The 24,507-nt window shown below is 42.9% G+C and overlaps 1 protein-coding gene across 1 annotated transcript in view; it reads right to left on the bottom strand.

The window, feature by feature from the left end:
- Window positions 1–24,287, bottom strand: part of LOC141607814 (CBL-interacting serine/threonine-protein kinase 23-like) — a 201,228-nt gene extending 176,941 nt beyond the window's left edge. The window contains exons 1-11 of the mRNA XM_074427159.1: window positions 24,258–24,287; window positions 22,308–22,370; window positions 22,029–22,100; window positions 21,769–21,876; window positions 21,570–21,650; window positions 21,359–21,415; window positions 19,411–19,536; window positions 19,191–19,280; window positions 18,978–19,097; window positions 18,753–18,887; window positions 18,497–18,613 (exon numbers count right to left, since the gene is read on the bottom strand). Of these exons, the coding sequence (XP_074283260.1) occupies window positions 18,497–18,613; window positions 18,753–18,887; window positions 18,978–19,097; window positions 19,191–19,280; window positions 19,411–19,536; window positions 21,359–21,415; window positions 21,570–21,650; window positions 21,769–21,876; window positions 22,029–22,100; window positions 22,308–22,349 (948 nt within the window). The 5' untranslated portion in view covers window positions 22,350–22,370; window positions 24,258–24,287. The remainder of the gene's footprint in view (window positions 1–18,496; window positions 18,614–18,752; window positions 18,888–18,977; window positions 19,098–19,190; window positions 19,281–19,410; window positions 19,537–21,358; window positions 21,416–21,569; window positions 21,651–21,768; window positions 21,877–22,028; window positions 22,101–22,307; window positions 22,371–24,257) is intronic.
- Between the last annotated feature and the right edge of the window lie 220 nt (window positions 24,288–24,507).

Below are 24,507 nucleotides of genomic sequence, written 5' to 3'. Positions count from 1 at the left end.
TAGGAACACGTTTAATTCCCATGGAATTAACATGCCCTTCATGCTTATCTTGTCGTAATGGTTTAGTGAGAGGATCTGCTATGTTATCATCTGTAGCAATCTTTTCTATCACTACTTCCTTTTGCTCCACGTAATCCCGGATTAGATGAGCTTTCCGTTGTACATGTCTAGACTTGTTGCTAGACTTTGGCTCCTTAGCTTGGAAGATGGCACCACTATTGTCGCAATAGATGGTGATCGGGTCATTCGAACTAGGCACTACGGATAGTCCATGTAAGAATTGACGCATCCATATCGCTTCCTTTGTAGCTTCAGACGCGGCATAGTACTCGGACTCGGTCGTAGAATCTCTGTAACAGATTTGTTTCGAACTCTTCCGGTGACTGCGGCGCCATTAAGAGTAAAAACGAATCCGATCGAGATTTCGAGTCATCACGATCCGTTTGGAAGCTAGCATCTGCGAACGGTTTGCGCATAGCTTTTGTTCGCCTCCATAAGTCAATGCCCAATCTTTAGTCCTCCGGGAGGTACTTAAGAATGTTCTTGATGACTAACCAATGTGATTCACCTGGATCTTTGTTGGAATCGACTTGTCATACTCAATGCATATGCCACGTGCGGACGTGTGCATATCATGGCATACATGATTGATCCTATAGCCGAAGCATAAGGAATCCGTGTCATGCGCTCTTTTTCTTCCGGTGTCTCGGTGCCACGAGATTTGCTCAAATGCACCCCGGAGCCATAGGTAGAAACCCCTTCTTGGAGTTAGTCATGCTGAATCTCTCTAGGACTTTGTCTATGTAAGACTCCTGACTGAGAGATAACATCCGTCGTGATCTATCTTGATAGATACGGATGCCTAGAATTCTTTGCGCCTCTCCCAGATCTTTCATCTGGAAATGGTTTTTCAACCATACTTTCACCGAAGTTAAGAGAGGTATGTCATTCCCAATCAGGAGTATGTCGTCAACATACAATATTAGGAAAACAATCTTGCTCCCACTCGACTTGATATATAAACATGGTTCCTCGACCGATCGAGTAAATCCATTTTCTTTAATCACTTGGTCGAAGCGATGATTCCAACTCCGAGATGCTTGCTTAAGTCCATAAATGGAACGCTTAAGCTTGCACACTTTCTTAGGATGTTCTGGATCGATGAAACCTTCGGGTTGTACCATGTACAACTCTTCCTCCAAAAAGCCGTTTAAGAAGGCGGTTTTCACATCCATTTGCCAAATTTCATAGTCATGAAAAGCGGCAATCGCTAAGATAATCCGAATGGAACGCAACATGACTACGGGTGCAAAAATTTCATCGTAGTGCAAACCTGGCACTTGGGTGAAACCTTTAGCAACTAGTCGTGCTTTATAGATATCTTGTTGACCTTCCACAGAATGCTTTATCTTGTAAAGCCATTTGCATTGAAGGGGACGAACCTTAGCGGGTAAGTCAACGAGATCCCATACGTTGTTCTCATACATAGAGTCCATCTCGGATTGCATGGCCTCAAGCCATAGCTTTGAGTCGGAACTAGTCATGGCACCTTTATAGGTTGCGGGTTCACTACTCGTTAAGAGTAGAACGTCATCTATGTCATGTTCCTCGACCATACCAATGTATCATGCGGAGGAATAGAGACTCTTCCCGACCTCCTAGGTTCCTCGGGAATATTCACCACAGTAGGGATTGAAGGAATTTGTTCCTCCAATGGTTGCTCGGTATTTGGTTCTGGAATCTCCGACAGGTCGAAGGTTCTATCACTCTTTGCATTCTCGAGAAATTCCTTCTCTAAGAATGTCGCACTAGCCGCAACAAAAACACGTTGTGCGGTTGGCGAATAGAAGTAATGACCAAGTGTTCCTTTAGGATAACCTATAAAGTATGTCTTGACCGATCGCGGGCCGAGCTTATCTTTAGGTCTCCACTTGACATAAGCCTCGCAGCCCCAAACCCGTATAAAGGACAAGTTAGGGACCGTTCCCTTCCATAGTTCATATGGAGTCTTGTCAATGACTTTAGACGGACTTCGGTTAAGTATTAGAGCGGTGACATAAGAGCATAACCCCATAATGAGTCGGGCAACACGGTGTGACTCATCATGGATCGAACCATATCAAGTAGTGTTCGATTTCTCCGTTCGGACACACCGTTCAACCGAGGTGTTCAGGTGGAGTTAAGCGTAGGGCAATCCCACGGTCTTTTAGGTGTTGATCAAACTCGTGAGAAAGATACTCGCCACCACGATCCGAACGCAGTGTTTTAATCTTCCTACCTAATAGGTTTCGCACCCTATTCGGTATTCCTTGAATTTCTCAAAGGATTCACTTTTGTGCTTCATTAAGTAGACATATCCATATCTACTTAAATCGTCCGTGAAAGTGATGAAATACCTATAGCCTTCTCGTGCGGTGATTGACATAGGTCCACATACATCCGTGTGTATGAGTCCTAATAGGTCAGCAGCGCGCATTCCAACACCTTTGAAGGAAATTCGAGTCATCTTACCGATGAGACATGATTCACACGTGCCAAATGATTGAAAATCAAAGGCCGAGATAACTCCATTCTTGATGAGCTGTTTTACGCGTTTCTCATTAATGTGTCCCATACGGCAGTGCCATAGATACGTTTGATCTTTGTCACCAACCTTTAACTTTTTATTCATTACGTGTAATATTTCGGTGGTCTGATCTAAAACATAAATTCCGTTCATGGAGACTGCCTTGCCATAAATCATATTGTGTAAAGAGAAAATGCAAGTATTATTCTCTATTACAAATGAAAAACCAAGTTTGTCAAGTGCGTAAACCGAAATAATGTTTTTCGAAAGACGGGTACATAATAGCAATCATATAATGATAACTCAAATCCGCTAGGAAGCTGGATCACATATGTTCCCCTCGAGACGGCAGCCACTCTTGCTCCATTCCCGACACGCAGGTCAACCTCACCCTTTACGAGAGGCTCGAGATTTCGGAGGCCCTGCACATGATTACACAGATGAGAACCACAACCAGTATCAAGTACCCAAGTTCCGTAACTTGCGTGGTTAATCTCAATCATATGAATAAAAGTAGAAGAAGAAGACATACCAACAGGTTTAACGCGACCTGCTTTTATGTCCTCATGATAAACAGGACATGTGCGCCTCCAATGCCCAGTCTTGTGGCAGTGATGGCATTCCATGTTTTCGGTTTTGCTCTTTGTCGCGCCTGATGAGGTGCTTGACTCACCAGGTCCACTCTTACCTAAACCCGACTTCTTGAACTTCGCCTTACCTACTCTTAGGTCTGCTTTAGCTTTGCCCTTGCCCTTGCCTTTGTTTGATACAACGAGAACATCCTGTTTATTGCTCCCACTGAACTTCATGTCCTTCTCGGTCTGTACGAGAAGGGAGTGCAGTTCATGGGGACGTTTCTTCAAATCATTCATATAGTAATTCGCTCTAAATTGCGAATAACCATCGTGGAGTGAGTGAAGTATGCGGTCGATCACAATGTTCTCGCTGATCTTACAATCAAAGGTCTCCAGCTTCTCGACATTCTCAATCATGCTGAGAATGTGTGGGCTAACTGGTTGGCCCTTCTGGAGTCTCGCATCAAAGAAGCGAGTGGTATGCTCATAGGTCACGATTCTCGGTGCTTTCGAGAATTCCTTGGTGAGCGTGGTGAAAATCTTGTTCGCACCATGGGCTATGAAGCGTTTCTGCAAATTGGGTTCCATTGCAAAAATGAGTACGTTTTTAATCGCACCCGCTTCCATACAGAAATCATTAAACTTGGTGATTTCAGCAGCTCTAGCCGTGGGACCTGGGTTTGCCGGGATGGGCTCTAATAGATATTTGAGCTTCCCGTCAGCAGCGGCAGCATTCCGTAATGCCGCCTCCCAGTCCGCGAAGTTTGATCCATCATTCTTGATCGAGTAGGCGATTCATCTGATTCATGAAGATCCGAAGCCAGGACTCACGGTCCAATGTGGCACTTGGCATTGGGTTATCAGTAGAACCAGCCATTTGTTATTAGCAGTTTAAAAGTTCGTGATCTACACTGAAAAAGAAAGAAAAACAAAAACGAAATAAGCAACTCATCGAGGTGATTTAAGTCTATTTAAAAATTCATTTTAACGTGTAGACTCTCGCACTTGCATAATTGATCTCCCTCAAGAATGATACAAGTGATCCCAAGACTCAATTTCGTAAACCGATAAGCCATTTGTTTAGCTAATGCGTCGGAAGAACTCTTGGTCGATAGATTTCCGTAAATCCTATCTATAGTCCACCATAATCACAGGATCGTACGAGTGATCATAGTGTTGAGATAAAATAGGTCAATCGGTTCCAACTTACCCGACGTAGAAGGGGTCATATTATGCCTACCGATGAAGAAGGGACTCATTGGAGTTTGACCTATAAAGACCGTTCTCAATTTTTGTTTATACGAGGAAGATCCCATCAACTTAATTATAATTCATTTTAAGTGAACGAATAACTAGCGTCTGCGTGAATGAATCAATTTAGGTGATGGCTTAGCATGATCGTGTGACATGAGAATGTCAAAAGAAAACTAACTCGTGACCTCTATATGTGTCAGTTTTCATGCAATAATTAGGTGGTTTGGTTTTTAGGCGGAAAATGATGCATACTATCGTTACGATAAAATAAAAATGAATGCAATACGTAAATAAAAATTCCTAGTGTGGCCTATCCTAGTAAAATAAAACATAAAACAACTTTGGAATCCACCGTTGGACCCGACAAGCTTGTCTTGATGTTCCATCTTGATCCATGTAGCGGGAGTGAGCATCCGATCTTCATCTTTGGTCTTCTCAAAAAATACAATTTAAAATTACAAATATAAACCTATTTACATTCTAATTAAAACTGTAATTACAAGTGAAAAATCATAAAGGGAGATACGAGATCTCAAAATACAACCAAGACCGTGTTCCATCATTACGGTAACACGTTCTACTAAGGCCACACTAAGTTACAACTGTTTGCAAAATAAATAAATAAATACGTAATAAAAAGCATTCAAAAACATTCATAATTAACGATAAATAAAATGCATCAACTAAAAACAAATTCATTCGTGACATAATTCCGTAATTATGTGAAATTTATCCAAACCACCTTTTAATGATTAAAATTCATGTGATAAAACCGCTTCTATCAATTTAATTTTAATCTAAAACAATCCGTTACTTTAAATACGCTTTAAAATAACTTAATGGTACGTGTGTGAACCGTTTCACAATCATAGCGAGTGTACAATATCCGTATAAAGTACAAATTAAAGCCAAAAGAAAATTTAAAGCAAAAGGAAAAATTTTCAAAGCTGCCAAAACGAAATCCCTCGATCCAGGGACATAAGTGCTCGATCGAGGAACAAAAGGGCTCGATCGAATGAGGCTGCCATTCGATCGAGGGGTTTGCCAATCAGGAGGTGCTCGATCGACTAAACATGAGGTCGATCGAGGACCTATATCAGCAAGACTGTTCGATCGAGTACGAGGAGGTCTCGATCGAGCAGTCAGGGTTTAAAAAGTGGTCAATCGAGTACAGCAAGGACTCGATCGAGTAAAACTATGACAGAAAACCTCTCGATAGAGTAATAACATGATCGATCGAGTGCAAAATTTCTGGAAAAACAAAACCCTCGTGAAAACAGTTTTGACGAAACAAAACAACCTCAATTTTGATCAAAACCGCATCAAAACAATTTAACAATTTGATAAAACTTGACATATTGTTATAATCTCCGTATAAAACAACAATATGCACAAAAACAAATCAAAAACAAGATGAAATAACCGTGTAAACAAGGCACGGTTTTCGAGACAAAACAACCGTTTCAAATCGTTTTATGAAAAATCACAATGAAAATTTACGTGGCCTCGCTCTGATACCACTTGTGGGGTAATATCCGTATAAGACCCTTTAAATTTAGGAATATAACGTAAATTTAACATGTGAAATATGGTCATAAACGAAATACAACAATGAAACGATAAAGATAAAGAATCAACCTCGGGTCCTTTGATGCACGGCGTAAAGAACAGAAATCAACAGAGATTCCCTCCTAATTGTTGCACCCAAGACCGTCCGAGAAATGCCCTTGTGCTAGAACGTGTTCTCCGATTGCCTTGCAATATTGGGAGAACTTGATGTGAGTTTTTCTCGAGATGTGAGATCTCGGTTTCAGAGAAAGCTTAATCTCCAAAACCCTAGAATTTTTACAAATGAATTGATTAGGTTAGAAGGGAGGAGAAACTCTCCCTTTTGTTCCCTCTCATTCGGCAAAACCGAAACCCACAAGGGGAAGTGGGCTTCCACTTCCTCTTGGTTTTAACTCGTGGTCCGGTTCGTTAAATTCTAAATGTATATGACGCGGTTTCATTATAAACTGTCATCGGTTATCGGATATTAAAGCATCAACTAATAATACGGGTCAGTTGAATTATTAATACATGTCCGACAAAGACAATATTGTATAATTATATTCAATATACATTTAATTAAATATAAAACGCTTATATTCAATTTACGAATTAACTGCTTAATTCGCCTTAGCCATTATTATTTAATCCGTATTAAATAAAATATCTTAACATCACATTTTGACTTATTATTAGTCAAATAACTCGGACTAACTGGTTAGTCAATTTTGGCATCTACATGACTGTATTTTCATACCGTCACATCTCTCAAACGTATCCTATAGGTGTGACTTTTAGGGACCAGTTGATCACCGCCATCTGTATGACAATAACGTCAAACTTATCTAGCAAGCCAACCGTTATTGATAAACGTGGACCAACTGATTATGATACAAAAGTATACCCTTTGATCCTTTTAGAGATTTATAAGTCCTTGCACTAACTGTTAAGGACACCAGCCCCAACAGTCCTTCACGGGGCTGCCCGCTTCGGGTGCTAGTCCTCATTCTTTAATGGTTGTGGGTTTGAAGGTTGTTTCCTTCATTTATCCCGAAAGGCTCATGAGGCAAATGGGGCGTCAACAAAAGGTGCCCGCTCAAGATACTCTTTTCCAAGAGAATGTTTTCCGGAACTCCAAGCTTGTGGAATTCTTTGAAAGGTGGTGGGCCACTCGGCCGCTTTGGGACGTACCAAACCCCGTTGCCACGACATGGGTGACTCCCGCTTATGTCAAATGGTCACGTGCTCCGTCCTTGGAAGAGAGATCCAATTTCTGTAAGGACGAGGTTGTCGACTTGAAGTACCGAGAGGTTGGCAAGGCCAACCGTGCCTTCTTTGAGGAGTATGTTGATGGAGCTACTCCCGATGTGATGAGACCACCGAAGAGGAGGAGTTCCGGCCCCAAGAGTATGGTGGGCCGTGCATTGGCTCGCCTTGGGTAGAATGGAGGAAGTCCATACTAGGCGGGCCAACAAGAAGAACAAGGAGAAGATGTACCCTGAAGGAAAAGGCAAGGGTAGAATGGAAGAGTGAAGACCTCCATTACCCACTTTTTTATTATGTTGTATTATTGTTGTGAGTTTTTATTATGTTGTACTAGCTAGTTATTGTGTGTTTTGTGCTAGTTTTACTATGTGAGGTGTGTTAGTTGACACCTTAGCTTTGACAAATTATAGACTCGTCGAGCTTTATTTGTTGTAATTGTAATCCCTCCCATTATTAATTAAATAAGAGGATTGCTTGTGTCGAAAGTTTTGAACGGTTGTTTCTTCCATCCATTTTGTGAAGGCAATTCGATTTGAATCGTCCTCAGCATTTGCACTTGGGAAAGTGGTATTTTGTGGAAAGAGAGAAAGGCTCATTTTTGTATTTTGTGGGGAAAGGGAATGGTTGTATCCTTCTTGTGTAAGAAAGGACTGCCTACGTATCCACCTGGAGAGGTGAAATCAAACCATGATCGTAGTTCGAAATGTTTTATGAATTTGAATTGGGTTTTGTGGTTGTATCCCTCAAGCATAGGAGGTATTGCCTACGTATTCACCTGAAGAGGTGAAATCAAACCATGCTCGTAGTTCAGGGGGTTTGTTTTTTGTAGTGCAAATGGGCGTTGCCTTTGACGGATCAAAGGACATTCGAAACGGGCAAGGTGCCGCAGCTTAGACTCGATAAAACATGCAATTTCAAATCAGAACATTTTGAGGAACTTGACTTGAAAAGGGTTGAGGTCGGTGCTAGTTGCAAAACTAGGCTATGTTGTTGGTTGATAGAGTTCAAGGGTAGTATTTCTTGAGTTGGTCTAGGTTGGTCGGGTTTGTAAAGTCCTCTCCATCTAGGTTACTCAGTCTCACTGCGCCCCCCGAAAGTATTTTCTTGACCAGGTACGGCCCGGCCCAGTTGGGTTTGAATTTTCCCCTCGGATCGACGAGTAATGGTGCTCGAACTGACTTAAGGACCAAGTCGCCCACCTGGATGTTTCTGGGTTTAACCTTGTTGTTGAATGCCCGTTGTATACGTCGTTGGTATAGCTGGACGTTGTGCAAGGCGTTGAGTCGCCGTTCGTCTAGAAGAGTGAGCTGTTCGTACCTTCGACGGGTCCATTCCGCCTCAGGGACTTGACTCTCCAGTAGGATGCACAGAGAAGGGACCTCTAACTCTACCGGTTGAACCGCCTCTATACCATATGCTAGGTAGAAGGGTGTGGCGCCTGTCGGTGTTCGAATGGAGGTTCGGTATCCCCAGAGTACGAATGAGAGTTTGCTCGGCCAATCGCGGTAGTTGTCTTGCATTTTCTTGATAATGGTAACAAGAGTTTTGTTCGCTGCCTCCACCGCTCCGTTGGTTTGGGGACGGTAGGGGGATGATCGATGTCGTTTGATCTTGTATTTGTCCAGCAAGGCTTGAGTTTCCGCCCGGAACTGAGAGCCTTGATCGCTGATGATCTCATGGGGTACCCCATATCGGTAGATGATGTTGTTTTGAATGAACTTTGCCACTTGTTTGGCGGTCAAGACTTCATATGACTGTGCTTCCACCCATTTGGTGAAGTAGTCGATGGCGACGAGGACGAAACAATGCCCCTTGGTGCCTATCGGGTTGACTTTCCCGATGATGTCGATGCCCCAGGTTGAGAATGGCCAGGGTGATGTCATGGTGTATAAAAGGGATGGTGGTATGTGTTGTATGTTGGCGAAGATTTGGAAATCGTGGCAATGTTTGACGTAGTTACGGCAATCGGCTTCCATGGTTGTCCAGTAGTAACCTAGCCGCATGATTTTCCGTGTAAGCATCATTGCACTCATGTGAGGGCCACATTCTCCGTCGTGGACCTCTCCCATGACTTTCTTGGCTTTGTGATGGTCAATGCAAAGGAGGAGAATTCCTTGGGGTGTTCTTTTGTAGAGCTGATTTTGGTTTATCACGAATTGTGATGCAAGTAAACGGATGGCTCTTTGTCCTCTTTAATCAGAGTTGGGAGGGAATTCGTTTTTGGTTTTGTAATTGAGGATGGCTTGGTACCAAGGTTCATCATGGTTTTCCTCGTCGTCGATAATGGCACAAACGTGAGCTGGCTCGCTCCTTCTCTCGACACAAAGGGGCATCGATGTCATGTCGTTAGGTATGTTGACGAGCGCGGCAAGTTTTGCCAGGGCGTCAGCAAATTGATTTTCCTCTCGCGGCAAGTGGAAGTAGTCGACTTGGTCGAAGAACTCGGCCTCTTAATTGATCTTTGCTCGGTAGGGACCTAAGCTGTCAGATCGGATTTTCCATGATCCGGATACCTGATTGATGATGAGTGAGGAATCGCCATGGACCCTCAATCTCTTGATGCCAAGTGTGATGGCTTCTTATAAGCCGATGAGACATGCTTCATATTCAGCGGCGTTGTTGGTGACGACGAAGTCTAGCTTGACCGAGATCGGAACATGTTCTCCCTCTGGTGAAATTAGAAGGATTCCTTCCCCGAAGCCTCTCAGATTAGATGCACCATCAAAATATAGGGCCCATGCGTCGGAGTCGGCACAAAGGATGTCTTCGTCAGGAAGTGACCATGTGTATGTCGTTGGATCCTCGCTGACGGGATTTTCTACTAGGAAGTCGGCGACTGCTCTTCCCTTGATAACCTTGAGGGGTACAAACTTGAGATCAAACTCAGACAGCATGAGTGTCCACCTAGACAACCTTCCGTTTAGCACGGGTTTTTCGAAGATGTATTTGACTGGGTCCATCTTGAAGTAGATGTGGACCGAGTAGCTGAGCATGTAATGCCGCAGCTTCTTTGTTGACCATACTAGGGCAAGGCATGTCTTTTCCAGTTGGGTATACCTCGTCTCGTACTCAATGAACTTTTTGCTGATGTAGTAGATGGCTCGCTCTTCGTTGCCAACTGTTTGTGCTAGCATTGCTCCCATGGCTGTGTTGGTTAAAGTCAAGTATAGGGATAAAGGAATCCCCGGTTGAGCTGGCATGAGGACAGGAGGTTCGGATAGGATTTCCTTTATCCTGTCGAATGCCTTTTGACAGTCGTCGTCCCAATCGCTGTGATCGGAGACGCGAAGCTTTTTGAATATCGGTTCACAAATCATAGTGAGCTTTGCAATGAACCGGCTGATGTATTGAACCTGACCGAGAAATCCCCGAATCTCCTTCTCGTTCTTAGGCCGAGGCATTTGTTGAAGGGCTTTGATTTTAGTTGGATCAATCTCAATTCATCTTTTGCTGACGACATGTCCCAAGAGTTTTCTGGAGGTGACCCCGAATGCACACTTCTGAGGATTTAGTCTCATGTTATATTTCCGCAGACGAGCGAAGAATTTCCGGAGGGCATTCATGTGGCCGTCCCGTTCTTTTGATTTGACGATCATGTCATCGACATATACCTCTACCTCCTTGTGCATCATATCATGTAGGAGAGTGGTAGCGGTTCTTTGATAGGTTGCTCTGGCGTTGATTAGGCGGAAAGGCATGACCGTGTAGCAATATGTACCCCACTGTGTAGTGAACGCAGTTTTGTGCATGTCTTCCTCAGCCATTTTAATCTGGTTGTACCCGGCATACACGTCCATGAATGATAGGAGAGCATGTTCGGCAGTGTTGTCCACCAGAATGTCAACATGTGGCAAAGGGAAGTCGTCTTTTGGACTCGCCTTGTTCAGATCCCTGAAGTCGACGCCAACCCGACTTCGTCCGTCTTTCTTTGGTACCAGCACCATGTTGGCCACCCAATCAGAGTATTCAGACACTTTGATGAACCCAGCCTTGAACTGTTTGTCCACCTCTTCTTTCATTTTTAGGGCCCACTCAGGACGCATCCGGCGTAGCTTCTGTTTCACACGTTTAGCCCCGGGTTTGATGGGTATCCGGTGTTCTGCAATTTCTCTGTCAATCCCAGGCATGTCTCTGTAAGACCAGGCGAACACGTCCTTGTATTCGTGGAGGACGTCAATGCACTGCTGTCTTTCCGAGGGGTCCAGGGTTGTCCCTATCCTAAGTTCTTGAGGTGCATTGTCAGTTCCTACGTTAATAGGCTCGGTTTCCTCAATGATGGGGGTTCTGGTTTCCCGTTTGTCAAGTTCTTTGGCTAAGTGAGGTGGGTAGTCACTCAAGTCAAATTCCTCATAATCATTCAGAATCGCATTGCAGTTAAACTGAGACGAGTCATAAGCAAACTTAGCGTTCATTAAGTTGACACGAGGGAAAAGCTCGGAGAGGACAGACATCTCGTGGTCAGTCAGAGGCGACACGATAGAGGAAGTGGCCCCTAGAACAGGCTCCAGGTTGTCACCTTTCATTGGAGTGGGGGTGACCCTAGTAGACTCAGCCTCTGAATCAGCCACGACTTTATGATAAAACAGTGGGAAGGGGACATTGACTGGGACATCCAGAGTGTTAGGAGCTATAACAGACTCTTGACTCAATCTAGGGATCACAAAGACGTAAGTGTCCTAGTTTTCCCCAGCGGAGTCGCCAATCTGTGGACATGGCCCACCTGCAGGTCCGGTTCGATCTGCGGACATACAACGGTCTTTTTTAAAGCCACGCTCGGCGGCATAACGGTGCTTTCGACCGGATCGTTTTTAGATCGGTCGGTTTCGTCTCGGTAAGGGTCTCGAAACGATTAGAGATGTTCGGAGTCACTACCAAGCATTTGTGCGATGCTTGGAACTCGTTCGAATTCCACTTTATACCTCGGTCAAATCGAAGCACAAAGCAACGTTTTGACATAGGTACTAAAGATAAGGAAATCGTCCCTCGTTAGCATCCTATCTCTAGAATGACTCTCGTACGCCCTGGATAAGGTCGTCCACTATCAAAAGTTTATGAGTAAGAGGTGAAGGTACGTCTTGGGAAACCCTTTAATCAGACACCAAATCCCGCCCGCGTTTAGCGGCCTCTACTGATCGATCTTGGTTGATTGAATGCAAAAGTTGATAAAACGGTTTAAATGCATGAATGCGCATCCAATGATTTAAACCTAACATGTGAGAGCTTTCTAAGTCGGTTGATTTAATCCAAGTATCAAGTATAAGATGTAGAGTTGGATTAATGATTGATTTGCATGCAAGACGAAAATTAAACATCCATTTACCGTATTAGGTTTAGGGTGCATAACATGATCCATTTGTCTTAGTAAGGCATTTTGCAAATGTGGTTTGAATGGTCATCTGATCCATCATATATCCGGGTTAACCGGAGTCGGGATCGTCCTAGACTAATGCTGGAAGGGCACAGGCCCTGTACCAGACGGCTATAAGAGGTGCGAGCCAGCCGGCGGTGTAAGGGGCCTCCCTCTGGTTTTGAAAATGAGAAAGAAAAGGCCTGCTTGAGGCGGGGTTAGCCAACGACTGTATGCCGTGTTCTGACTGTTTAGAAAACGTTATGAAACGTGTTGAATATGGGTATTTGAACCCGGTTTGATTTTGAAAGCGTCGTTTAGACCGTATTTGTCGATTTGAAGAACTAGACTCGAATAATCATCATTGTTTGATAATATTCGGTGTCGGGTTCGGTTTTGACAAGCTTAACATGAATAGTTTTGAAAAATGGTTATGGACTAATTGTCTTAAGTCCATTTGAATGTCATTAGTCGATACTCGTCATCGTACCCGGGTTAAAATCCGGCATGGTATATAGAACCAATGATGATTTTGTGTTGGTGACTAATATGTTTGTTTGAAAAATGTAAAGAAATGAAATAAAAGGCTTTAAAATACCTCTTGAATGTCATTAACCAAATATTATCACCGAAACACGGATTTAACCGTCATGGTATGAAGAACCAAGGGTGAAAAATGCTTTATGGTTAAAACATGTGAAATGAAACAAAAAGGTTTCGAAAATACTTGAAATGGTAAAAACCGATTACAAATATGAAAATGGATTAAGGGAAATGACAAGAACAAACACGGTTGATCTCTGGTCTGAGCACCCCATTTAGGCGCGAGCCTGTTGGCGACCTAAGGGGCTTCTGCCTCAGACCAAAAATCAGTTTTGGCTCGTTTATTCCATGTTTTGGTTCATGTTATGCATGTTTTAGCATGTTAAAGTCATGAAGCAAATGAAAACATAATAAAAGAGGATTTTTACACCCTCATACTTACATGTTTGGTTATGGCGAGTGATCGATGTATGTGTAAAAACTTGTTTGATCGAAAAAAACTCGGTTTAAAACCGTTTTGGTAAGTAAAAGAGCGTTTTAGAAGTTTAGTGATGGTGTAATGGCCAAAGTGGTCGGACAAGTGATTTAATGCACGATGATGGTACCAAACAATGTGTAAGGCTCGTATTTACGATCGGTAGGTCGTAAATACGCGTCGGGTTGTGACTTTAGAAGTCGAGTCGAGAATTTTAAGGGAGAAAAGAGGGGGCGGACACTCGCGTAAGTCTCAAATGGGTGGCATTTGAGGGTATTTATAGGAGAATGAGTGTTTGTGTGAGTTTTGAGCTACGTGGCCACCTGGGCTGCTCAAAGAGGCGCGAGCCACGTCGCGGCACTTCGAGTCGTGTTGTCACTATCACAACAAACGCAATCATTATTTGTTCTATCCTAGATTTTGTAGTCACATGTTTGGTACTTGACCATCATGAATCCAGGAAAACTTAGTATAGAAGGCTTGAGATATTTTGGTTTTTGTGTTTGACTCGGTTTGACTCATTGTTGGAGTCGGGATTTGAATTTTTGAGTCGGTTTTTGGTCCGGTGTCGGTTTTAACTCTAGTTAGCGTCATCGCGACCCCGTCGTCGTGCATTAAACACTCCAGGTATTTTTGAAATGTTTTGAAATGTTTTGTTTTCGAAATCGTTTTATGTTTTCCGACGTAAAGTTGTACATAAACTGTCGATCAAACGCTGCGATCCCAAAACATGTTGTAGTCCGATAATCATCGGGTGTTTGTTGGAGTCTCAGCAGATATTGGGTATCTACAATAGCAAGGACATATAACAAGAATGTCAAAATCAGGACCCTTGAAGTAGGGGACCTCGTACTCAGAAGGGTATTCGAAAATACCAAGAACCACAAAGCAGGCAAGTTTGCCTACAAATGGGAAGCGCCATATCAGGTCGAAAGCGTTATAAAGAATGGGGTATACAGGTTGATGACCATGCACGGTCAAATCCTGGATAAACCCTGGAACATCCGTCACTTGAAACGGTACTTTGTCTGGCAAAGTGCCAAAACTTTAGTGTATAAAGGACCTTCCAAAAGTCCGTGAAGCAAAAAAAAAAAAGGGGTGGGGGTTAGTATATGCTTTAGGTATTGGTGTGTTTCCAAAAACTTTTTTCTTTTATCTTCCTTAGTTTTTCTTTAATCAAATAGAGTCGTTTTTAAACCAAGTAGCTCAGGCTGAGGCTTCCTGGATCCAGGTGTTGCCCTGGAACACCATGAGATAGCACCAGGTAATTTGCACTACTTTGGACTTTATAATGCTTCTACGAAGAAAGGCTTTGATACTAATGTTGGTTACTTGTCAGATAAGGAACAATTTAAGGGTCCAGCCCCTGCCATGTGAGGTTGCAAAGACGTTTATCTTAAGTCAAGCCACATGGAGAGCATACGCCGAGGTAACGCGCAGGGTACGTCATACTAAGACCACCCATACCTTAACGTTAACTCAGTAATCCCATAGCTATGTCGTAGATCAAAGAGTGCACGCACGGATTTCAAACGTCTGGAACCACAAGGAACGCAACATTCCTTGTTAGTCAGAAACATTCAATGAAGGTACACTCTAATCAGCTAACCATAGTGATAAGGTATCTTACGTCATGGGTAAAATATCTTATCAAAAGACTGTCACCAGGAACAGGAGCTGTGCACCTGGAGCCAGATCAGCGTCCTAGGTATACCTATGTGGAATCAAAACTCCAGAAATCAATGGCAAAAACGCAAGTATAACAAAAGCAGGGCCTAAAAACCTAGGCCTATAACTACTTTAAGTTAAGGCACCTGCTACCCTTAGCAGGCGCCACCATAAGTTTAAAGCCTGCATACCAGCAGGCACAAAATGAGCCAAAACAAAAAAAATGAAAAAGAGTTTTTTACAAACTTGCGCCACACATGGCCAAGTCCCCAGATAATTTGAATTAAAATTTAAGAGAGGTCAATCCGCTCGACAACTGCATCCTGACCATTGCTCTGCTCTCCATGCTCTATTTGCTTCTCTGCTAGAGGTGCCTGAACAGCCTCAGGAGTCGCAGCGGCACCATCACCAGTCTCCCTCGCCAGGATCTCCTCTACAGTCCCAGAGATGGCTCCAGAGATATCCATGGCTGTAACATCCGGCTCCGGGTTAGCAGCTTCAGCTTCAGGAGGAAACAGGGCGCTCAGGTCCATGCCATTGGGAAACGCACGGGTAAACTCTGCCAGCTCCTCCTCCAGGTTCCAGGACGTGTGCCTCCTCTCAGTATAAGCACGGATGCAGTCAATCTGCCCCTCAAAAGCAGTGTAGGCTCCCACATTTTTGGCTAGCTCAGCCATCTCTTCATCACGGGCCTCTGCCTTTGTCAGCCCGAAAGTCATGACGCAATTAGCCTTCTGGGTCCTCGCCAGCTGGTCTTTAGCTGTCTCCTTCTCCTTCAAGGCCGCGTGGAGTTGCTCCCTCAACTTGGCACAGGTAGCTGTGAGCTCCTTGTTCTTCTCCACAGAAGCCAGACATTCAACCTTGGCCCTCTACAGCATCTTACGAAGATAGAGGGATGATTGAAGAGCCTGCAATAAAAAAAAACGTTAGTCATGGAAGCACATGGGCAAAGAAAGAAAAGAGACAATGAAGGAAGACTCACAAGGAAGCAGTGCTCCGCAGCCAGGTCAGTCATTTCCTGGGGGGCAGTCGAGTCAAATGCCCTAGAGCAAGCCGGAGTCAGAAACCTTTCCAGCGCAGGCCAGTAGTTGGCCTGATCAGCACCCCCAAAGTTAGCAGGAAGGCGCAGCAGCAGCTCGTCAGCATGGACAGGGGACCCAGGCGCACGCGATATTGGGGTCACTTCGATAGGCTCTGGAGCAGGCCTTGAGGTGGATCTCCTTCTTGAGGAGGCAGGGAAGCTAAAGGAGTCAGCAGTTTTTTTCCTGGCATGGCGCATAAGGATCTCAGAAGCGCAGGGTCTAGCACTTCCTACGGAGGCACCAGAACTATAGGGATCAGAATAGAGAACCAATGGGTTAAGAGGTTCCTAAAGATTGAAGGGTGCTTACCAGAAGACATGGTTTCTTCAGTAGCAGAGTCGGCTAAGCCAGAGAGTAGAAGGGGAAACAGTCTACGGTCTTCAGGGATGGAAAAGAGCTTGGCAACAGAAGTGTCCTCGTCCTCGGATTTCTCAGGGTTCTTGAGTTCTGCATCAGATTAAAGAGTAAGAACAGTGAGTGACAAGAACAATCAAGAATGGACATGCAAAATATACTTACTCTTAGCGGAAATCTAGTGCTCGAACAAGTAATCAGCGTGGATGGGGAGCGAATCAAGCTTGACATAGAAAAAAACCTCATACCACCCATCATCCTTCCCTTTAGCAGCCGACTGGAGGAAGTTTTCAGTCTTCTCCACGGCCCTGAAAGTATATTGGCCATGCCTCAATGACCGACACTCAAACCTATGGGCCAGATTTGATAATCCAATTTCAGCGCCCAGGTTGTTGTTCAGAGCAACGGTGGACAAGAGGATTCTCCATGCATAGGGGGCGATTTGGGCCATGGGTAGGGAGTTCAGACGGATGAACTCTTGAATCATCAAGGGAAAAGGGAATTTAAGGCCAAGGGCGAAGGGGTAAGGGGTAAGTGTATAAGCAGATCCACCCCGCATGAAAGGCGTCTGCTTTCTGACCAGGTTTGGGGATGAGGATCACCACGTCATCACCCAATCCAAGCAGGGCTTTGATCCTAGGGATATCCTCTTGGGTTAGGTGGGAGTCGCCGAAATGCGGTCTTTTGAGAACTCCCTGTGAAAGGAAGTCATCGTTTTCAAGGTCAATGGTGGTGGAGGAGGATGATGTTAAACGGGTCTTTGCCATGGTAAACAAGGAGAGAGAAGCAGAAGTACCTGAGAAGACGGATGAAGGCGGCGCTGGCAGTGAAAGGACGTTGACGAAGAGGGATTTGGGGAGACTGAAATTTGAAGATTTTGAGGAAATGAAATGATGATGAAAGAGAAAAAGGCGGACGGGTGAGATTAAATAGGAGAGGGTAGTTGGGGTTTTGGAGAAATGTGAATTGAAATGGAGTATGCAAGAAGTCACTCAACGATACACTGCAATTTCCCGCTCAAATAATTAGGGTTGCACTTTCGCAGAAAATTGTGGGCAAACTGTTAGGCCCAAAATCTGGATATGGGCTGACTTGGGACAGTAGGCGTGGAAGCATTGCGGGATGCAGGATATCAGGGAGCTAGGGTGGCAGCGTCAGCAGGCAGCGTGAGAAGTGGGCTTTGATCCGCAGGAAAGAAGCACATGAGAGTCCTACCACTTACCATATCCGGGGAAGGAAAGTCCTATTCAGCATCAAATTAGGAGTAACTTGGAAAGAAATCAAGAAACCCTAGCAAGCTGAGCTCTCCCTATATAAAGAGCCTCAATGCAAAGAAGAAGGATCATCAGAAAATACGAGAACTACACCCTAGCATTCATAGCAAACGTACGAACTGTATTTCCTCCCGAATTATAGTGAAAATATTGGTGGGATCCCGTCTCCCCCCGCGGATGTTTCCCACATCGGGTTTTCCACGTCACCAAAATCGTTTGTGTTCTTTATTTACGTTGCACATACAGGTTAACACACAACAATCGATCAAATCACAATACATACCTAACGCTAAGACCACTTTAACCCTAAATGGGTAGAAATTTACCAAAACATGAGAGTACAAGTCAGAAATGCCTTATTAAGAACAGAAGCTGGCCATCTTTTAAGTAACTGCTAAATGAAACAAGAAATGATTATTTACTCGTAAACATCATTCAAACACTTTGTAAACTAATCTGATATCTACTTCATAAATAACTTGAAATGCATACTTTCCCTGCAATTAATAGAAACAAACTTGATGAATAAACAAAAGCAATGTACCTTGTAGTTACTTTTCTTCACACAAAAACCCAAAGGTATAGCAGTGGCTTCAATCTCTGAGATAATCTCTAAAGTAGGAGTTTTAGACGTGAATCTTGTTTCACGCTTTACTAGTCCCTGCTAAATCAATACCAGTTATATCACCAACATTGCATCCGTGCTTAACTCGAAATGTCATATCCCTCTAACTAGTATAGCAACAGAAGCAGTTCAAGATAAGATACAAACAAAAATATGACAAGAAATATAAGATAACCATTTGTTTTTCGAAAAGGGTCCCAAGATTAAGGCCCTGAGAAGTGGCAATCAACTCAAATGCATTCATGGCAACTGGAGACGAAGGTGCCATAAGCTGCTCTTCCAGCCTTTCCACAACTAGGTTTCCGAGGTGCTGGATCATATATTCTTTTAAATGTTACTCATGTAGCATCCACTATCAGCAAGGAAATAATATACAATTTAAATGGACCACGAGGCTGACCACTAACTGGTCGAATACTGCATCAATATCATCAATATTAATATCAGGTTCCTCAAAAATAGGTGGTTTGTAGCCTTTCTTAAACCACTCATTCTGAATTACTTCATCAATAGTAATCCTCTGCAGAAAAAAAGGGAAAACGGCATTAGATTTCTTTTAGTTGACTAAGAAGGAAGAAAAAGTAAAGTAGTCAATAGCGTAACATGAACCTACAGTTGAATGGTTAGGGTCTAAAATCCGTTGGATTAAGTTCTTCGCACTTGTAGAGAACCATGGCGGACATGCAAAATTTGCCTTGTATATCTATATACAAGACATGATAAGCATAAGGCACATACCACCTAAGAGGGAAAGAGAAAAGGATAATGGATGTCAAATGAACTGCTCTATTGCAATGCATTAACACTGGCCATAAAAGCACATGACAATCTGCCTTTTTATACAATGACATGAGGTTTGCATCTTCAAATGGCAAATAGCCGGCCATAAGAACAAAAAGAATCACACCGCATAACCACAAATCGGCCTCTGCTCCGTCATAACCTTTGTTGTTGATGACCTAAATTCCCAACAAAGAACAATTTTATTTTTTTTTGGTAAAATGTAAATAATATATTGATGCTCAAAAACCATGTACAAAATAAATTGTTCACAACCATGTTCCTATCACAAACTCATCTATATCATCTACCATACATCAAATACATATAGTAGATCATACTAGCTAGTGCAGCAATTTCTCAATCCAATGCTTATCTTTTCTTGACAATGTACCCTGCAACTGTTGCTGAATCCTGTTCGTGATATCTGCTTGTATCATCACCACACACCTGCCAGGACTAACTATAGCACCCTCATGCCTGCTTGCATTCCTCTGGTTCCAGATATAGTACATAGTAGCATTGAGTATACTATTCAGGACCTCATTCTTCAGTCTCGTGAACCTCCTGTGTTGCCACCAATTCTGAGTATTGGTAGCAGACATAGTCACACCCGTCCATTCCTGAACTCACTGAATAACTCTCCTGTTGTCACTGGCCTTTGGAAAGAGGTGAGATGGTGACTCTTCCTCTTGAGCACAAATACAACAGTTGCTGTCAGGGACAATACCAAATCTGTAGAGCTTGTCTTTGGTATTAAACCCTTGCTGATAGTACAACCAAGCTATAAAGCTGTGTTTGGGAATGGACCATTTGGTCCAGACAATATGAGACCAGCTTACAGCCTGGCTGGTTGGCCTTAACCAGCTATACCCCTTCTTGATAGTATACTCCTTACCTGGTATCATAGTCCATTCATTCTGGTGGTATGCTGGCTGAAACTCCGCTAATGTTAACTAATGTTAACTTTATGCTGTTAACTTTATGCTGTCATTAGGTTCTTATCTACGCTATGGGGAATATGGACGTTGTGGAATAATATCGTTTTTAAGGGTGTATTGGTCCTCCCACGGATACTCTTCACGTCCTTCTCCAGGACTATAGCGGCTAACCTACGGGGTCTACAAATGGAAGCGGAAAAGAAGGAAAAATTGCAAAACTCTTCGGACCTAGGACCTGAGGCCCTTAATCATGGCCTGATGGCTGTAAAGGATGGACACTCGGTGTAGTTAATAGGAAAATGTGGCCAATGCAGGGTCACACGTGTGATGGTGGATGCTAGCTGGGAAAAGAATTACGATGCTGCAATAGGATGGGTGGCGTATAATAGCACAAGGGTGGTGATCGACAGGGGAAGCAGGAAAATGAGAGCTGAATCGGCCTTGCAAGCGGAAGCCTTGGAAATCTTGGAAGTTTTAAGGTGGGCGGGCTACAAGGGTGTGCTACATTTAGAGGTCTCGGCTGACTATCTTCAATTGATTAATCAGATAACGGGGTTCGAGAAGGAAAATCATATCATCAAGGGCATAATGCAGGATTTAAAGAGTCTTTGTGTTCGCTTTCACTACGTAGGTTTCACCTTTATTACTAGACATCTTAATATTACAGCACATGGCATGGCTCTTCAGGCCATGAAAATGTAATAACTTTCCTTTACAGTTGCCAAAAAAAAATGTTGTCATTTGGTGGCTATGTTACTCTAACTCGTCTGCAACTATCGGACACGACACGGTGTCGGAACATCAAATAGGGCTATTTTCTGGGAAATTTTCAATTTCTTGGTCTAAAATGAAGTGACTAAGTGTATTGTCGTATGCGACAAGATACGTATCGGGGTAACATAGTTACTTGATGGAAGTCCAAATCGGACAACAAATTTCGGAATAAGGCTGTCATTTGGTGTGATTTCAGTTTTTTGTTTCTTGCTTCGTTGTCATTGATGTATAAAATGAGGTCAACATCTGTTAGAATTAGTACATGGTTGAAGGATGGATCACATACATACCTCTGAGCGACATAATTTGGTGTGCCACAAGTTGTGTGTAGTAATCCATCTTCCTGAAATTTAAAGCAACAGTCACAGATTCAATTCATTATACCTCTGGGGCGACATTAACATAATCTGTTACCAGGAATAATATGACAGATTAAAAGCATACAACATTATTTCTTCCACCAAAGATTGATCGACAAAGTTAGACAACACACTTACCCGGACTTGCTGTGCTAGAGAACTTAACCCAAAATCTGATACTTTAAGAACGCCCTTAGCGTCAAGCAACAATTTCTCCGGCTGTTTGAAAGAGGCATCGAGTAATGTAGAAACCCAAGTGACAACATGTAACTGACTAATTCATACAGAGGGTAGAAAAGTAATGATGATTCAAATAAAAGAGTAAGACTTTTCTGACCTTGAGGTCTCTGTGGAATACACCTCTGCTGTGACAGTAATCAATGGCATTTATAAGTTGTTGGAAGTACTTTCTCGCTTCATCCTCCTTCAATCTTCCCTTACTTGCCTACAGAACAATGGTTACTGCAGGGTAAACACATATAAATTGCATGTGGACAGAGAAACGAAACATCCCGATATAACTTATAATGATGGCAAGTTAGTTACGAGTAGTTTGTTGGAAAACAGGACTACTGGAGGCCGGAGTAACAATCTTACAATTTTATCAAATAGTTCTCCACCGTTGACAAACTCCAAAACAATGTATATCTTTGTCCTACTGGCCATCACCTACAATTACCACTAAAACAAAATTTGATCATGAAACTAAAAAAAAAATGTAAGAACGGAAATTATTACAATCTTTATTCAACTATTGAAAACTATTCAGAAGAGGTAATAGTTGCAATCCTTATTCACATGGCACTTTTTTTTTTCAAAAAGGCTAAAACGTAGCCTTATACAAATGAATATGAACATCAAAATACATACACTAACCTCATAAAACCGAATTACATTTGGGTGTCGTATCAATTTCATGGTTGATATTTCCCGTTTAATCTGCAGAATGAAGCACATAAGGTAGGCATTATTAGCAACAATCGATCATCAGTTTGGCCTAATTTATGTGAAATAGCTTTTACTTTCTAGAATGAGTTTTTTCATAAACTACCATTTGAAAAAGTTGTGGTTGTTTGGCCTAAATTTTGTAAAAGTAGTTTCTTAACAAATTGATGTGTTTGGCCTACTACTGCTTTTTAGTTTTTTTTTTGTTTTTTTTCCATAATCCTAAGAGTTTTTAGGAGAAGTAGAAGCAGAAGCATCAATTTGGTGCTTCTGTTTCTAGTAGCTTTATATTAACTTCTGACTTTTCAAAAGTAGTTTTTTATCTCTCTAAATTATAGTGTTTGACCCAGCTTCTACTTTTACAATTAGAAAAGCACTTAGAAAGCTTGGCCAAACACCCCCTAAGTTGTAAAAAAGTTCCTAACATTGAGGTTATTTTGCGGGGAGGTATCTTATGTTATTATTTTGCCAAAAATACCTAAAGTTTATGTCTTTGTTAACAAGTACTCCCTCCTATTTCGGATAATCTTACCTATTCAGGAGTGGCACAAAATTTGCGGGTTTGATTAAAATAAGCATAAAGTGGTAAGGTGAGTTAAGGTGATTAGAGAGAGAGGGAATGTATTAAGGGTATTGTTGTGGGGGTGACATGATTAAAGCCACTAGATCATCCACTCGCCTTACCAGGTTTGGCATGGCTGACCTTTCTGCCAGGTTGGCTAAGGTCAAAGAGGAGAGTTCTCAGGGAGGTGGCGATACTGGGCCTGTCATTGATTTAACTGAGTTTCCTGCTACTCCCAAGGTCTCTCCTGCTCCGGTTGCTCCTGCTGAAACAAGTTCAGCAGCCCAGAAGAGGAAAGTTAAGGAAGTTGATTTGTTTGCCCCAGTCAGAGAGGTGCGAGCCAGGGTGGATAATTTGGAGGCTGCCAAGGTGAAAATTAGTGACTATGCCACTTCCAAATCTGATGTCATGCTTACTTTTAATCCTATTGAGACTACTACACAGGCGGTTGCTTCATTAGATCATGCTGTCAGTCTTTTGGCAGGTGCCTTGGCTGCTGTGGGAGAGGTATATAGCTTTTTGCTTTTTGTAATATGTGTGTATGTTTTATTTTTAGGTTTTTATTATTATGATTCAATATTCATACTCTCTGTTTCTGTTCAGGGTGCTGCAACTTGTCTCCACAATGCTTATCAGGCTACCTCTTTGGTGGCCAGGATTGACCTTCTGAGATCTGATTATCATAAGCTGAAGTCTGAACTGGATTTTGCTCTGGTTGACCTGGCTGCAGGGACGGCTAACTTGGCAAAGCTACAGGCTGAGAGGGATGCCACCAAGACTGAGGCAAGCTCGAGTAAGCAGCTTCTACAGGAGGCACTGGACAGGAATGAAGAGCTTACTCTAGAGAGGAATGATTTGGAGTTCAAGCTTGATGATGCTTCCTTGTACTTCTATATCGAGGGGAAAGTGGCTGCTATGTTGGAGCCTGTGGAGGCTAGGGCAAATTGGAACCCCGAAGCTGAGATGGCCTTTGCTGCTTCTATGTATCCTAACCTGCATATATGGGTAATGAACAAGAGGACACACTCCTGGGGAGCGGGATGTTGATGCTGATGAGGAGCAAGATGTTGGGGCTGATCAGGCTAAAGATAGTAGTGTTGATGCTGTCTCAAAGGGGGAGCAGTAATTTTATATTTTTCTTTGATGGTATTGGGCCATCCAGGGGGGGTGTCCCTGGAAAGACAATTTTATTTTCTTATTTTTTCCGTGTTCAGCTGGTCAGGGAGGTTATCCCTGGCCTTAACAATTATTTTGGTGTCTTTGCCCCAAGGGGTGAGGGCTTTATATAAATATGATGGTAGTGGCTTTCTTTGGCTCACGTTATTTATTTCTTGATGTCTTAATATTTCCTGTTTTTGATTTTCCTTTGTCTGAAATTTCCTTAAAACTGCAAGCTTTATTTCTTCTGACCAGTTAACCTGTTAAGTTTGTGAACCTGTTAACCTGTTTTTTTCAGTTTTTTGGCCCTATCTTGCGATTAAAGCCAACGTAAACCGGCCTGTCAGGAGGGCTTATGTCTCCTGCCCGAATGGAGGGCTTGGTACTTGGCCTGTCGAGAGGGCATTTAGA

The sequence above is a fragment of the Silene latifolia genome, chromosome 10 (genome assembly GCF_048544455.1).
Source record: "Silene latifolia isolate original U9 population chromosome 10, ASM4854445v1, whole genome shotgun sequence".
NCBI lineage: Eukaryota > Viridiplantae > Streptophyta > Magnoliopsida > Caryophyllales > Caryophyllaceae > Silene > Silene latifolia.
Note: the sequence above shows the minus strand (reverse complement) of the source record. Positions and strands in the feature narration are given on the sequence as shown.